At 33.2% G+C, this 14,539-nt stretch overlaps 1 protein-coding gene across 1 annotated transcript; it reads left to right on the top strand.

The window, feature by feature from the left end:
- Positions 1 to 6,355: 6,355 nt before the first annotated feature.
- Positions 6,356 to 14,271, top strand: LOC125826225 (puromycin-sensitive aminopeptidase). The gene is made up of 32 exons (XM_049505547.1): positions 6,356 to 6,855; positions 7,306 to 7,383; positions 7,519 to 7,563; positions 7,659 to 7,799; positions 7,883 to 7,958; positions 8,187 to 8,263; positions 8,377 to 8,490; positions 8,600 to 8,674; positions 8,761 to 8,868; positions 8,963 to 9,175; positions 9,268 to 9,329; positions 9,457 to 9,484; positions 9,575 to 9,661; positions 9,763 to 9,788; positions 10,144 to 10,207; positions 10,292 to 10,372; positions 10,514 to 10,561; positions 10,664 to 10,699; positions 10,943 to 10,954; positions 11,100 to 11,156; positions 11,256 to 11,365; positions 11,450 to 11,530; positions 11,614 to 11,797; positions 11,966 to 12,114; positions 12,201 to 12,339; positions 12,425 to 12,571; positions 12,663 to 12,744; positions 12,828 to 13,000; positions 13,176 to 13,286; positions 13,469 to 13,585; positions 13,892 to 13,963; positions 14,069 to 14,271. The coding sequence occupies exons 1-32, from the start codon at positions 6,778 to 6,780 to the stop codon at positions 14,147 to 14,149; spliced, it is 2,952 nt and encodes a 983-aa protein (XP_049361504.1). The 5' UTR covers positions 6,356 to 6,777; the 3' UTR covers positions 14,150 to 14,271.
- The last annotated feature ends 268 nt before the right edge of the window (positions 14,272 to 14,539 follow it).

Raw genomic sequence — 14,539 nt, 5'->3', positions numbered from 1 at the left:
CCGCTGCATCTCATTTGTCATCCCAACATATAATTAATATTTTTTCACGTTGAAATGACAAAAAAAAATAAAAAATAGTACGTGAATTCAAGAAGGAAAAATCAAAATATTTTTGGAGTAGATAGAGTACTTAATATGGAATAAAAGATGTGGTACTTTATAATTTTATTAGTATTAATATACATGTAGTAATGATGTAATTAAGTTGATGTGGTTGTAGAGCCAACTTTGCTCATAATTCTTGTAATAATTGTTTTGAGTTTAAAGATTTATAGACGGTGTAATTAACGGTTAATCAATTACAATTTTATTTGTTAATAGTACTTGTAAGTAAACGAAATTAAAACTACAATTATACGTGCCATTATTATTATTAATCATATGGCAACCAAAGTTGTTGTGCTCGTAATTTATTGGACTTTATATTTATTCCATCCAGTTATTGCAATTTTGGTATAAACTTTAATTGTTTTATGTTTCCTCTTTTGATATGGTTGCCATTAATTAATTAATAAAATTATATATGGAATTTTGTTTCCTTAATTTTCTCCTCTTTTTTTCTTCAAGAATTCATAGTGGCATATAATATCTTTGACTAAAAATTACATAATTGAGATCATATATGCCTTAAACCTTTAATTTTACCTACTATAGTACTAGAATGAATACGATATATACCAAATATACATACGTAACGTGGAAAAAAAATATCTATAGAAGCTACCAAGATAATTGACAATTTCAACTAATAAAAAGCCTATCAACCTAACAAAAAAAAATAATAATAAAGGAGACTTTATATTAATGTTTATGGACCCAAAATTATCAATAGATTCTTCAAGCACGTTAAAATTTTATCTAGAGTCACTCTACTAATTAGAAAACTACATGAGCAAACTGCAAAGATATAACTTGTATCCATCCGCTTTATATTCATTGAACAATACACCATAGAAAAAAACAAACATACCAATCCCATTATTTGATACATATGAAACTCATACATCAATGATTTTTTTTTTCTACAAAATGATTGATATAATTAGATAATATCTCAATCTCCAAAAGGACTAGTAAGTTGACTAAAATGACACTACATTTGGTTCTTTCAACATCAGTCCAAAAATACACTCTTTTGTTAGTACTTATGGGCACATGCTTCCATGTGAGAAACCATACTATGAATGACTTTTGATCTCTCTTTCACACATATTGATCTTATAACCTTGTACCAAATTCTAGATATTTTTGTTTCAAATATTATTTCTTCCAAAATTTAAATCAAAAATGCAAATATTAACCTACTAAATATACTGGTGATCAAGGGTGGAGCTAGAGGGGTGAAATTCAGTATCAAAGACCTGCAAATTTCTGGTGAAAGTTTCTGAAAGAGGTCTATCAAAGCTTTAATATATGGACATATAGTTTGTTGAAAATCCAATCTTTTTCAAAAAGATTTGGTAGAAATTCATGTGTTTTTAGTATGGAAGGGGGGCTTAATTGGAAACGAATCTAGAAACATGCTTCCAAATCCATTTATCATACTTGCTCGAGGTTGTTTCCATAGTGTTGTGTAAGCTTAACTTAGTCCACCTCTTTAACTAGGAATTCAATCGAGGGAAGATGACTTAGATGAGGGTTTTTGATTGGGGTTGAAGTCGTAAATCGTAACAAAATAATTGTAAGAAAATCCGTTGATGAATTGAATTGTTCATAATGTACTTGCTAGCTTTACATATACAAAGTTTTTTATGTTTATATGGTATATGTTAAATTATTTTAATGAAAAATCTGGCTTTGCTATTGCTGATAATTTAATCATTTTATCTTCTTAGCATATATAAATTAACTTATAAACTCATATTAGGAAACTACTAGAATATGCAAATTGCTTGTTGCAACAACATTTAAGGAATGACCTACATATACAATGTATAATGATGTTACTTCTCTTACTTATGATGCTTGGTGGATAAATGGCTTAAAATAATAAGTTCACAAAGTCATTTTGTTTAAGTATTGATTTATTCATTTCATTTATTTTTTGGACCCACAATTAATTATATGTACATGCTTCTCATCCATGTTTTATTATTCCTCAAAAAAGTGGATGAGGAAAATAATTGTTGTCATTTCTTAGTGAGTATATATATATAATTTTAGTGAATCATAAAGCTATCCAAAGTACATATTATGATTTGACAATTGTCTTCTTTTAAGCAGCATGTCTCCCATCCAACAATAGGAAATAAAATTGACTACACCAAACTAACTTTTATTATCGTCGCCTACAATATAAAATAAATTCATGTTTTTTTAATCGAACAAATTTTAGAAAAAAAAAACATGTAGAAAATGTTCTTTAACTCAATCTCTTTTCTTCGCGGAACCATATTACTCTAGTATAATTTTCATAATAATTTTGATTTAAATCTAAATTTTTTTTAGTGATTATTAATCATGTAATCTATGCTAAGCACATGCACTAGGAATCCACCTGGAAAGTGTTCAAAAGAAGTATGATTAGGTTAATTGCACAGTTTTTTATTACTCATCATAATTAGACCCATAATCAGCCAAAAATTAAAAATAAAAAGAATAAACTTTGTTTTCTTGCTTAGTTATTTTTGCAAAACCAAGGTGGCCTACACCATTAAAAAATTAATTTATTATCAATCAAGCATATGCTTCTTAATTGTTTATTCTCTTTGGTTTGAAAATTTTCAAACTTTTACATAATCCAAGAGAGGTTAATCCAACTTTGCTAATTAATTAAAAAAGTAATTCTAGCTCAGTTCTCAAAAACCATGTGTGGTAATTTTTTTATAAACAGTAAAAGACAAACTCATTAGTCATTCAGTAACTATATTTTGTTTTTAACATGTCTAAATTAACTAATTAATTAAAGGATCACCATCAAAGGATGTGACGGGTGAAGCTGCTCCTTCCTTAATCAGAGTTTTCGAGTTTGTGCCTTGTATATGAAAAAATCCTTGGCAGGGAGAGCTTCCTCCGACTTTGCAACACGAATTCGAAATAATCGAACTCTAATACGAGTACCGGACATTAAAGAACCATCATTTTGTTAATTTCTATTTATTGATATCTGAATCGAATAGAATAATACAATATGAAGAAAAAAAAAAGGAAACAAATATTGATGGATCATAATGGATATAACCTAACACTTTCTCAATTTTGTTTCACCATTTAAAAAAGAAAAAAAGGAGAGCTGTCATTAATGAAGAACTAGTATTATTTTTGTTCAAAGGGGGGACCAAAACTTAGTTTTATATTTTTGTTAGGACCATTTCTATCTATATGTTTAGATACGAATGAGACTTCTTCACCTTTAATTTGAAATTTCTGGTTCGAATCTTGATAAAGAAAAAACTCTTATAGGAAAGCCTTTTTTCATAATAAGTTTTATGCGATACAAATATAAATTAGTAATAAAAGGCTATAACCTTGAAGGAGTTGAACATGGAAGCATATTTCTTTTTTGTAATACTAAATTAGAGACAGCCATGTCTTTTTTGATCTTGTCTTAATTAAAGTATTTTCTTTTTTTTTTGTTTAAATAAATAAAAGAAATTAACAATTAGATTGATTAAATTTTTGTTTGATAATATAAATATAAATTAAGATTATATCATGTATGCACATCTTATATATTGGTGAAGAAAGATTCTTGTAATAGCAATGTGTCCTATTTGCTCTTATGGTCAACATTTTATTATATTCAATAAGTGCATTTCATAGGTTTTTTAATTATTAGTTTAAAAAATATACATTTTCTCACAAAATGTAGAATGTTGATTTTTTTCCCCAAATAGTTAATAGGTGAATAAGAAAATTATCTTAATAGTATTAAGAGTTGGGATATATCTTTTTTAGGATGTTTCATTTCCACCTATCGTGATATTTTTCTACATTATAAGAAAATTATCGTCTAAAAACAAAAAAATAAGTAAATAAATTATTTATTTTTCTAAAAAAAAACAAGAAAATATTTTGTAGGAAAAATATTTGACAAAACACCCTTGTGGACCTGTGGAAGTCTAAATTGGTCAACAAAAGGAATTGAAATGTCTAATAAATAATTTAATTTGACTGTAAAGTGTCAAAATCTTTTCTATTTGAAGTGAAACAGTAATGGATGGGCTGTCTCATTATTTCAAGCATAATCTACTATAATTTTTTCTTCCTTCCTCTTAAAGGCGAATTCAAAATTTAAGTTCGATAAAAAGATTTTACCAATAAATTCACTGAATTTTAAAATTATAATATCAAAATTTGTATATATTGAAACTATAGCAATCTTTATATATATATATATATATATATAACCATCCCGCCTGGCCCATTCTAGCGGGGAATAATTTCAATCCGTAGAAGCTGCATCCTCAAGGGCTGAGTGATTATGCCAGTGATCAAGATATCAACCACATAAATAGGTAGTAAAATATATATTTATTTATATGCTCCCTGTAAAAAACTATTGGATTTGATGAACCCGAAGAGCTACATAAGCTATTACAATTGAATTTGGTGAATAAGTGGGAAAACTTTGATCTATATAATGTGTGTTCGATGTGAAGGATAATATATATTTTTTAGAAAAATAGATTCATATTTGATTTTCCTTGACAGATGGAGACTAGATTACATGATTAAAAAGATTCATATTTTATGCTATGAAAACTAATCAAAGAGGAGAAAAGAGTGTAAACTCGACTTTAAAAATATTGGAGAAACTACATAATTAGACATACTCTATTACCATATATACTATTATTACCTATATTTTTAAAATATTACGTATCTTATCACCAATTAAGAGTTTCCTACCATATATTGATGAAGATACACTTATATACACATATTTTTGCTATGAGATAGACTAAAATAGGGAGAGAGGCGAGCAAGATTTGTTATTTATCCCAGATACATATGAGAGTGGTGAGCGAGACAGAAGAGAGGCGAGCGAGATTTGTTATGTATCCCAGATATGTATGAGAGTGTTAGCAGGACGGGAGAGAGGCGAGGGGGGCGGGCGAGATTTGTTATGTATTCCAGATATGTATGAGAGTGTTAGCAGGACGGGAGAGAGGCGAAGGGGGTGGGCGAGATTTGTTATGTATTTCAGATACATATGAGAGTGTGAGCGAGACATGAGAGAGCGAGATTTGTTGTGTATCTCAGATACATGCGAATCCACTTGGATACAATGTATCAGAACAAATTAACTTAATTTTGACCCACTGTAATCCAAGATACATGTATTTGGACGTATCTAGACATATCAAAATTTGATAAGATACGTAATATTACAAACTAGAGTGTATCTAAGTAATTAACTCTTAAACTATAGTTTCGATTGCCTTTCTCCATTTTATTTGCATGAAAATGGGCCTGAAGCCCAATGGTCTACGCAAGTTGTTTCTTTGCAATCATGTTATAAGCCCACACTTTTATAAAGATTGGGCCGTGTGGATTAATCAGTTATCATATTCATTTTTTACAACCTTTTATTGCCAATTTAACCTATAAAGTTGTCATGTTGTGTCATTTTGTCAAAAGTAATTATACCAAAGTTAATTGCATTACATTATATTGTCTTTCTAAAATAAACGTCTCAGGAAGACGTCAAGTATCAATTGCTCAACAATAAAGATAAATTTAAATATAATTTATACTACGTTTCATTCCAATTGCGTGCAAAGGTTTCAATAATAATAGAACATACAAATCAATTATTTTTATTTCCAAAAAGTATTTGTAAGTACTTAAAACCCATTGCTACAACACGTTGTCAGCTTTATATTGAATAGAATTAGTTATTACCTTAAACACTTCGACCAACTACTATTTACCCCATGATATTTACACTATCATCATACACTATCCAATTATGTTTTTAGCCCACTTTTTGTTGTTTATATGTTTCCTCTAAACCTAAATTAAAAAAAAATCGATACAAGAAAAGAGCAAAAAAAAAGCAATAAAACGAAACAACCGCAAAAATAACCCAATCCAATTATAATTATCTAACAAATGGGACCCTCTTTTTCTTGAAAAAACAAATAGAGCAAAATCTGAATTTTACTGAAAATATCTAGTACTCCACTATAAAAAGATTATAGAAGAAATAGTTTCGTGTTCTTGTTGATCAACCCTTTTGCAAATCATCAATAGAGGTAAAACCACTAATACTAAATTTTGAATTTTTTTAGATTTATTTTTTTGATTTTTGATGTCCATTTTATTGATTTTTTCTAGTCCATGTTATTAGATTATCCATATATCTCCCAAACCCTTTTAAGAGCCATTGCTTCTCTTATATCATTTGGCTTAGTAGTTTGTAGGAGTAGGAATAGTCTTTTCTTGATCTGAGGGGTTTTTGGTTTGCTTTTCCCAAATTAAGTCACTTGGGGTTGGTATGTAACTTGTAAAGATTGAATCTTTATAGATTTTTTCATCTGGGGTTGGCTTATATTTTGTGAAGATTGAATCTTTATAGGAATTTTCATATGGGGTTGGCTTATGTTTTGTGAAGATTGAATCTTGTAGGATTTACTTACCTGGGGTTGCCTTATATTTTGTAAAGATTGAAGCTTTATAGGATTTTTTTTTTAAATCTGAGGTTGGCTTGTGTTTTGTGAAGAGTTGTATTTAGAATGTTAGAGTAGTGAACTATATCTGGGTTTGGCTGTGAAGATTGAACCTAACTATTATTATCAACAGTAGATTACTTAGGTGTTGTGTGGTTTGCCGATGGCTCGGTTGATTCTGCCTTGCAAGGGTTCGAGTTTGTCGAAGACGTGTCTCTTGGGTTTGATCTCCAATGCTCCTGTGATTATTCAACTCCCTTTTCTTCATTCTATTAGCAAATAATGAAAAACATGAAAGTGGTGTTGGTTATTTGAGAGTCAAGTAGTGGTATAGGTCTTGTGATAAACTGTGTGGTTCTGCACCAACTGGACAAGTGATATTTTGCAGCTTTATTGATGTTGTTACCTAATTGAGAACTTAAGCACAATCTTAATCAATCCCTATCTTTGGCACTGGGAAAGGCTTATCCTTCTAGATTCTGGCTTTATGTAGTACTTATAATTGGTTTTAGTCTTTCTGCCACAGTTCTATTTTAATTCGTTTGAGTTTCAGACTTTCGTTTGGTGTCTTATTCTTTGTCTAGCTTCTTTCATATGCTAATGGTACCTTTTGAAGTATATATAGGTAGTGTAAGCTAGCTTTTAATGACTTGATTTCACCTAATAATTGATTTCCATTTTATCTCTGTAGTTTCAGGCAAGTTGCCGTGTTACTCCAGTTGGGCGCTCGAGGGATATCTGCAGATATAAACAATACCTCACTTCGGAGGTTTGTGAATATTTCTTGGCTGGCTTCTGCAATAAGCATTGGTTATCTGTTTTTGGTTTTTAATGTATTGTCTTACTTTGTCTAGTGCATATTTTTCTCTTTTCTTATATTCAATTATTCTGCTTTTTTAACTAGGTTACGCATTGGAGGAGGTGTCAAATCCCGCGTTTTCCATTAGTTGTAAGCAATTATGTCCAGATTATAATGTACTTTATATTTTGCCAATAATGCTTTTCTATGCTGACGTTTGTTTTGTATGTTTGTATGTTTCCCAGCAACCTAGAAGAATTGACCGGAGATTAATCTGTTCAGTTGCAACTGAACCTCTACCAAAAGAAGTTGAAGAATCCAAGATGGAAGCACCAAAGGAAATCTTTCTGAAGGATTACAAACAACCTGATTACTATTTTGACACGGTATATCCCTTGATTCTTCTTCTATCTAGGTGAAGGTTTGGATTTTCTTCAAGTTTTGTGTCTAAATCAAATTACTATTTTAGTTGGATCTGAAATTCGCACTGGGTGAGGAAAGTACTATTGTCACTTCCAAAATTGCTGTCAACCCCAGAGTTGAAGGTACGTACATCTTGTTACCCCTTTGGATTTTCTTTTTTTTTCTGCAATTCGTTTCATGAAAAAAATAAAATGGAATCATCCACAACACACTTTTTTCTTTCACATTTCGCTGGGTTGATATACTTAAACTAAATGATACATCCTTCTTGCCTGATTGAAGTTTCTCAAAACTTTGATAGTTGTATTTATTCCAGAACTCACAATGTGTTGCTAATATATCTTGAACAGGTCAGTCTTCCCCACTTGTCCTAGATGGGCGAGATCTGAAGTTGCAATCAGTTAAGATCAATGGCAATCCGCTGAAGGTACCTATATCAGAGTCTTGCTCCTATAACGTTCAAAGATGTCTTTTAATTTTTACATAATATGTCACATGATGATACTTTTACTCATACATGATGCACCTGATGTGTTTTAGGAGGAAGATTTCCACGTGGACTCGCGCCACCTGACTCTGAAATCCCCTCCAAGTAGCAAATTCACCTTGGAGATTGTGACAGAAATATATCCTCAGAAGAACACATCCTTAGAGGTGAAATAGAAGGGCAGGATTTTGTCTTATTTATAATTTTTTCTTGCACTTCGAATTTTAGTAGCTCTGTGAAATGGGTTTGTGGTGACATTATCTATATTTACTTCAGGGTCTTTACAAGTCATCAGGGAATTTCTGCACCCAATGTGAGGCTGAGGGTTTCCGTAAGATTACGTTCTATCAGGTATGCCTTCTTTTTATTGCTTGGCCTCTAGGATGTTATCGTCTTTTCTTGAAATGCTTGCTAATGGCTGTCATTTTCTCCATTAGGATCGCCCTGACATTATGGCAAAATACACTTGTCGCATAGAGGCAGACAAATCCCTGTACCCTGTATTGTTGTCAAATGGAAACCTTATAGAGCAAGGAGATCTTGAGGTACATTTGGATTTTCCTGTACTATTTGTTGAAAGTTGTTTTCTAGTAACCCTTATGCAACTCATCAAATTATTATTCTCTTTTTTTTTTGCAGGAGGGAAAGCATTTTACTCTTTGGGAGGATCCTTTCAAGAAGCCCAGTTATCTTTTTGCGTTGGTTGCTGGTCAGTTGGAGAGCAGAGATGACACATTTACAACCTGTTCAGGCCGTAAGGTCTCCCTTAGAATCTGGACCCCTGCACAAGATCTGCCCAAGACAGAACATGCCATGTATTCTCTCAAGGCAGCTATGAAGTGGGATGAAGAGGTGAGATTTTAGTTTCTTTGATGTACATCAAGCTAATTATCTTTGTTGTCTTATGGTCTTATGACAATTTCTTTGTTAAAATTTTCAAACAGGTTTTCGGGCGGGAGTATGACCTGGATCTTTTTAATATTGTTGCTGTTCCAGATTTTAACATGTTAGTTCTCTGTTTTCTTCACTTTGTCATTTTTTATTCTTTGACATTTTTCTTTTCTTCTCTTTGTTTGTCCACTCTCCTAATTTTTTCTATGGATAATAACTGGTTTTTTTCATTTCATTTCCAGGGGAGCGATGGAAAACAAGAGCTTGAATGTATGAGTTTTGAGATGTTATTGCATTGTATTGTTCTGTTTATGACTTTTTCTTAACTATCACCTAATTATTTGACTTTGTTTTCAACAGATATTCAATTCCAAGCTTGTCCTGGCATCCCCAGAAACTGCAACAGATGCTGATTATGCGGCAATATTGGGTGTGATTGGACATGAGGTGTGTGATATGTTTTCATAAGCTATTGAAATTTATGAACTTTATTTTGCTTACTGATTCTTGAGTACTGAGCAAATCACCATTTCTTGTCCATGTTGCAGTACTTCCACAATTGGACAGGCAACAGGTTTGTCCATAACCCAATCTTTCCTTCTCACAGAAAATAAAAAGCTGTTTAATATAGTAGCTATGTATTCCATTATATTACTGTTTTTATCTTCTAGGTCTTTTGGTGTATAATGGACGATTATATACTCAAATTCCTGAAAACACATCAGGAGTTATTAGCCTTTTCTTTAAGAAATTACTGTAGCTCTCTATTGTTGCTGCTTCTGATGAGAAATAAAGCTTCATATGTTAATTTCAAAAACACTTGAAGTTTAAACTTATTTCTTGAATACAAGGCAGTGTACTTGTTTGCTGTGTACTTTGAGAGTATTCTCGTTGTTAGAAACTTCTATTAACTATTGAGCTCAATGCAGAGTTACATGTCGTGACTGGTTCCAGCTCAGTTTAAAGGAAGGACTTACTGTTTTCCGTGATCAGGTTGGATTTATTCCTGTAGATGATGGGTACACGAACAATTTTCTGGTAGCCTTAGCTAATAAGGTTCTTGAATGATTCATGCAGGAGTTTTCGTCTGATTTGGGAAGCCGTCCTGTGAAAAGAATTGCTGATGTTTCAAAGCTTCGGATGTATCAGTTCCCGCAGGTTCAAAGAGTTATTCTAATTCTTTTCATGATAATATTCCTACTTCTTATATATACATGGATTGCCAAATCAAAATGCTCCACAATGAGCTACTGAATTGTGGATGACTAGTTAAATTTGCTAACTATTATCATTTTGTAGGATGCTGGTCCAATGGCTCATCCTGTACGGCCTCATTCTTATATAAAGGTAGATAATCTCTTTGAATACGGATGATCCTTGTTTAGAAAATGCTGGCCCCACCTTCTTGGAAGATTTTCTCATTCTTTTTCTCTCTTTTTATGTTGACAGATGGATAACTTCTACACAGGCAAGTTTCAGTTAACTGTCTGCATTGAAGAGGAGTTTTAATTTCTTTTGAGCCCAATTTTGATGATTATTTTTGTTACTGATTGTTACTGATGTTTGGTTGTGACGGCTGGTCTGGCTTTGAATATTCATGGACATGCAGTTACGGTATGATCCTGATAATTCTGTTTTATCAGTGTTCTAACTTTCATGTCCTGGTACCTTTAGTCTCCCAAGGTATTTATTAACTATTGTTCCTTTCTTCCATTTTCTCTTTTGCAGGTATATGAGAAGGTAATGGTCTTCCTCCCTTGCCCCTCCTCATGTGGCATTTTGTGGCTCTCTTTTTTTCTCCCTTTCCCGTGCCACCACATCCATGACCTTGAAACCATTTCGTGTTTTGACTCACCATTGGTTTAATCACTATTTCCGTTATCAGGGAGCTGAAGTGGTCAGGATGTACAAAACCTTGTTAGGGAGCCAAGGATTTAGAAAAGTAAGAAAATGATAATGTCTTGCCTATTTTTGTAGTACTGACAAATGATTTCTGAACTTCAGAGTCTCAAGAATCTGATATACCCCCTTTTCTCTTCAGGGCACAGATTTATATTTCGAGAGGCATGATGGTCAAGCAGTAACATGTGAAGACTTTTTTGCTGCCATGCGAGATGCCAACAATGCAGATTTTGCTAATTTCTTGTTATGGTAACCGACTCTTCCTTCCTGCCAGTCGAACCAGAATTCGTGATTCCCTTCGAAGTTAAGCTTTTAAATGAAACATAATTGCAGGTACTCGCAAGCTGGGACACCTGTAGTGAAGGTTACGACAAATTATAATACTGAAGGGCGCACTTTCTCCCTCAAGTTTAGGTAAAAAACATTAAATGGATTTTTGTTTAAATGTACTAACCTTTATCGTTTAGGCTGACATATTTCACCTAATGTTTTCCCAGTCAAGAGGTGCCTCCAACCCCCGGCCAGTCTGCAAAAGAACCTATGTTTATTCCTGTTGCAGTAGGTCTGCTGGATTCAAGTGGTAAGGACATGCCTCTATCTTCCGTTCATCATGATGGGAAATTGGAGAGTTTTGCTAGCAGTGGTCAAAACGTATACACCACAGTTCTCCGCGTAACAAAGGTTAGCCTTGAAGTTTTGATGGACTGGTGTAGTCAATTCCACTTAATTAAACTATATATATGCAAGCACAATGCTAACTTTGATCAAATATATATGCTTATCCGACATTTTGTTCCTCCTATGACGTAATAAGGATGTAATAATGGATTTTTTTCTTGTACTGTGCAGAAGGAGGAGGAATTTGTGTTCAATGACGTATCTGAGAGGCCAACACCATCTATATTACGAGGCTTCAGTGCTCCCATCAGACTTGAGTCTGATCTCACTGATAGCGATCTACTTTTCCTTCTTGCTCATGATTCTGATGAGTTTAACCGGTGCGTATTTTCTAAGTCTCTCGTTCAATACATTTTAGCTGATCGCAAATTTGAATAGTCAAAGATTAATATGATCCATCTCTTAGGTGGGAGGCGGGACAAGTGTTGGCAAGGAAGTTGATGCTCAGCCTGGTAGCTGATTTCCAACAGAACAAGGCTTTGGTTCTTAACCCTCAGTTTTTGCAGGGGATCAAAAGCATACTCACCGACTCAAGCTTGGATAAGGTGTTCGCCCACCTCTTTTCTTGTAGATATTTATGTTTCACGTCGGAAGAAAAATATTTCGCTAATTACTGTCGTATTCTCTTAGGAATTCATTGCAAAGGCAATAACTTTGCCAGGTATAGGAGAAATCATGGACATGATGACAGTTGCTGATCCAGATGCCGTTCATGCAGTCCGAACTTTCATCAGGAAGCAACTGGCTTCTGAATTGAAACAAGAGCTCCTTATCACTGTAATCATCTCTCAAACTCTAAAAATGTTACTTTTCTCAATTAACTTGAAAATGTTCTTAATGAAAATAAACCTTGAAATACACTTTGCAGGCTAATAACAACAGGAGCTCTGGTGCTTATGAGTTTGATCATAACAATATGGCACGGCGTGCTCTTAAAAATATTGCTCTTGGTCCGTTTGTCTTCTTATATCTCTGGATAGAGTGTTTTTAGAATTTGACAAATTACAATTCCACTGACCTATTTTGTCTACAGCTTATCTTGGATCGCTTGAAGACCCAGAAATCACAGAACTTCTATTGAATGAATACAGAAACGCTACAAACATGACAGATCAGTTTGCAGCTTTAGTGGCTATCGATCAGCAACCTGCAATTCGTGAAGAAATTTTGGCTGATTTCTATAACAAGTGGCAGGATGATTACTTGGTACATCTCTATGCCTCTGATACCTGCACTATTGCTTGATATCATCTTTGACCGTAATTCTTGCCTACCGGACCTGTTCTTGCCTTCAAATTGTTGAGTAACCTGCATGACGTTGAATCATTCATAACTAAGTCAAAAATTAAAAAATCTTTTATCTCACTCTATTTATCCTTAGGTTGTGAACAAGTGGCTTGCTCTTCAAGCTATGTCAGACATGCCGGGTAATGTTGAGAATGTCAAGAAACTTCTAAACCATACAGCCTTTGACCTACGTAATCCAAATAAGGTATGTTCTTTCGAGTTTGATGTCTTTCGTACTCTTCAAAAAAAGCCACTAGATGTGCCGGATCCTCCAAAAGGGGCACACTTTTGGAGGATCTGACATGGGTAGGGCAACATTAGCAACATATAGCTTTCTAGTTTATGTCAATTACAAGACATGATGTTTTATTTTGGACAAATGCACAGGTTTATTCGTTGATCGGAGGATTTTGTGGTTCACCTGTCAACTTCCATAGCAAGGATGGCTCCGGGTACAAGTTTTTGGGAGAACTAGTGGTGAAGCTTGACAAGATGAATCCACAGGTCTCTTAAATTGTTCTTTATACAATTTACCAATGACTCACGAAACATTTTTGTTCATACATGTTGAATTTCTAATTTATTCAGAAGTAATTCACGAGACATGCACCTCTCCTTCTCAAATCTCAACACACTCTCATATCTTCTTGAAATAAACAACTAGAAAGAAATGCTTGAACACAACTACTAACATTTTTCGATTTTCTACACATTCATGATCCATCTTGGTCATTCCAACCTTGAACAAAAGGACGGTTTTCCAGTAGTATGAGAGTGTGTCTTAGTTTTTTTTCTTCTAATGGATGGCAGGTGGCTTCACGAATGGTTTCAGCGTTCTCTAGGTGGAAACGTTATGATGAAACACGACAAAGTCTCGCGAAGGTTAGTAGTTGCTTCCTCAGACGTTATTCTGGGGAACTAAAATTCGAGTGTTGTGTTTGCATAGAAGGGAGGGAACTAAAGAAATATGTTGTTGTGTTTAAACAGGAACAATTGGAGATGATCTTGTCTACTGAGGGACTCTCAGAGAATGTATTCGAAATCGCATCGAAGAGCTTGGCAGCTTGATTTTTAATTTTCATTGTTTTGGTTTCATATTTTTCAGCTATTCGAACAGTATTATTTGTTCTAAAGAGTATAATTATGTAATGGTTTCAGTAAACATTAAAACTAGTTCACAAACTTAGTTTAATATTCAGCTCTTATGAACAAGTCCTTTTTGTTATATTTAATATTTATACCTGCAATTTGCATTAGTTTTCGTCTCGATTCATATTCTTCAGGTATCTTATAGAGTTCAATTCTCGTTCTCAATGAATGACCAATTCGTACAAGTAATGCATTTTATAGTGTATACTTGGAACTTAAAAGTACTCATGTCGTATATTAAATGTTCACATTATTATAAATAATTATTTTAAATTATTTATTAATTTATAAAGTTAAGATTTCAGTGTA

Source organism: Solanum verrucosum, unplaced genomic scaffold (genome assembly GCF_900185275.1).
Source record: "Solanum verrucosum unplaced genomic scaffold, falcon-dt-bn FXZP01000060.1, whole genome shotgun sequence".
Lineage (NCBI taxonomy): Eukaryota > Viridiplantae > Streptophyta > Magnoliopsida > Solanales > Solanaceae > Solanum > Solanum verrucosum.
The sequence above is the reverse complement of the archived record's forward strand: the minus strand, read 5'-3'. Positions and strand labels throughout refer to the sequence as shown.

Excerpts from the sequence above, each read along its gene's own strand:
- LOC125826225 (XM_049505547.1), top strand. The coding sequence starts at position 6,778 with ATGGCTCGGTTGATTCTGCCTTGCAAGGGTTCGAGTTTGTCGAAGACG. Across the intron at positions 10,562-10,663 it reads GGCCTCATTCTTATATAAAG|ATGGATAACTTCTACACAGG; the intron begins GTAGATAATCTC and ends TTATGTTGACAG. Across the intron at positions 13,001-13,175 it reads AGTGGCAGGATGATTACTTG|GTTGTGAACAAGTGGCTTGC; the intron begins GTACATCTCTAT and ends ATTTATCCTTAG.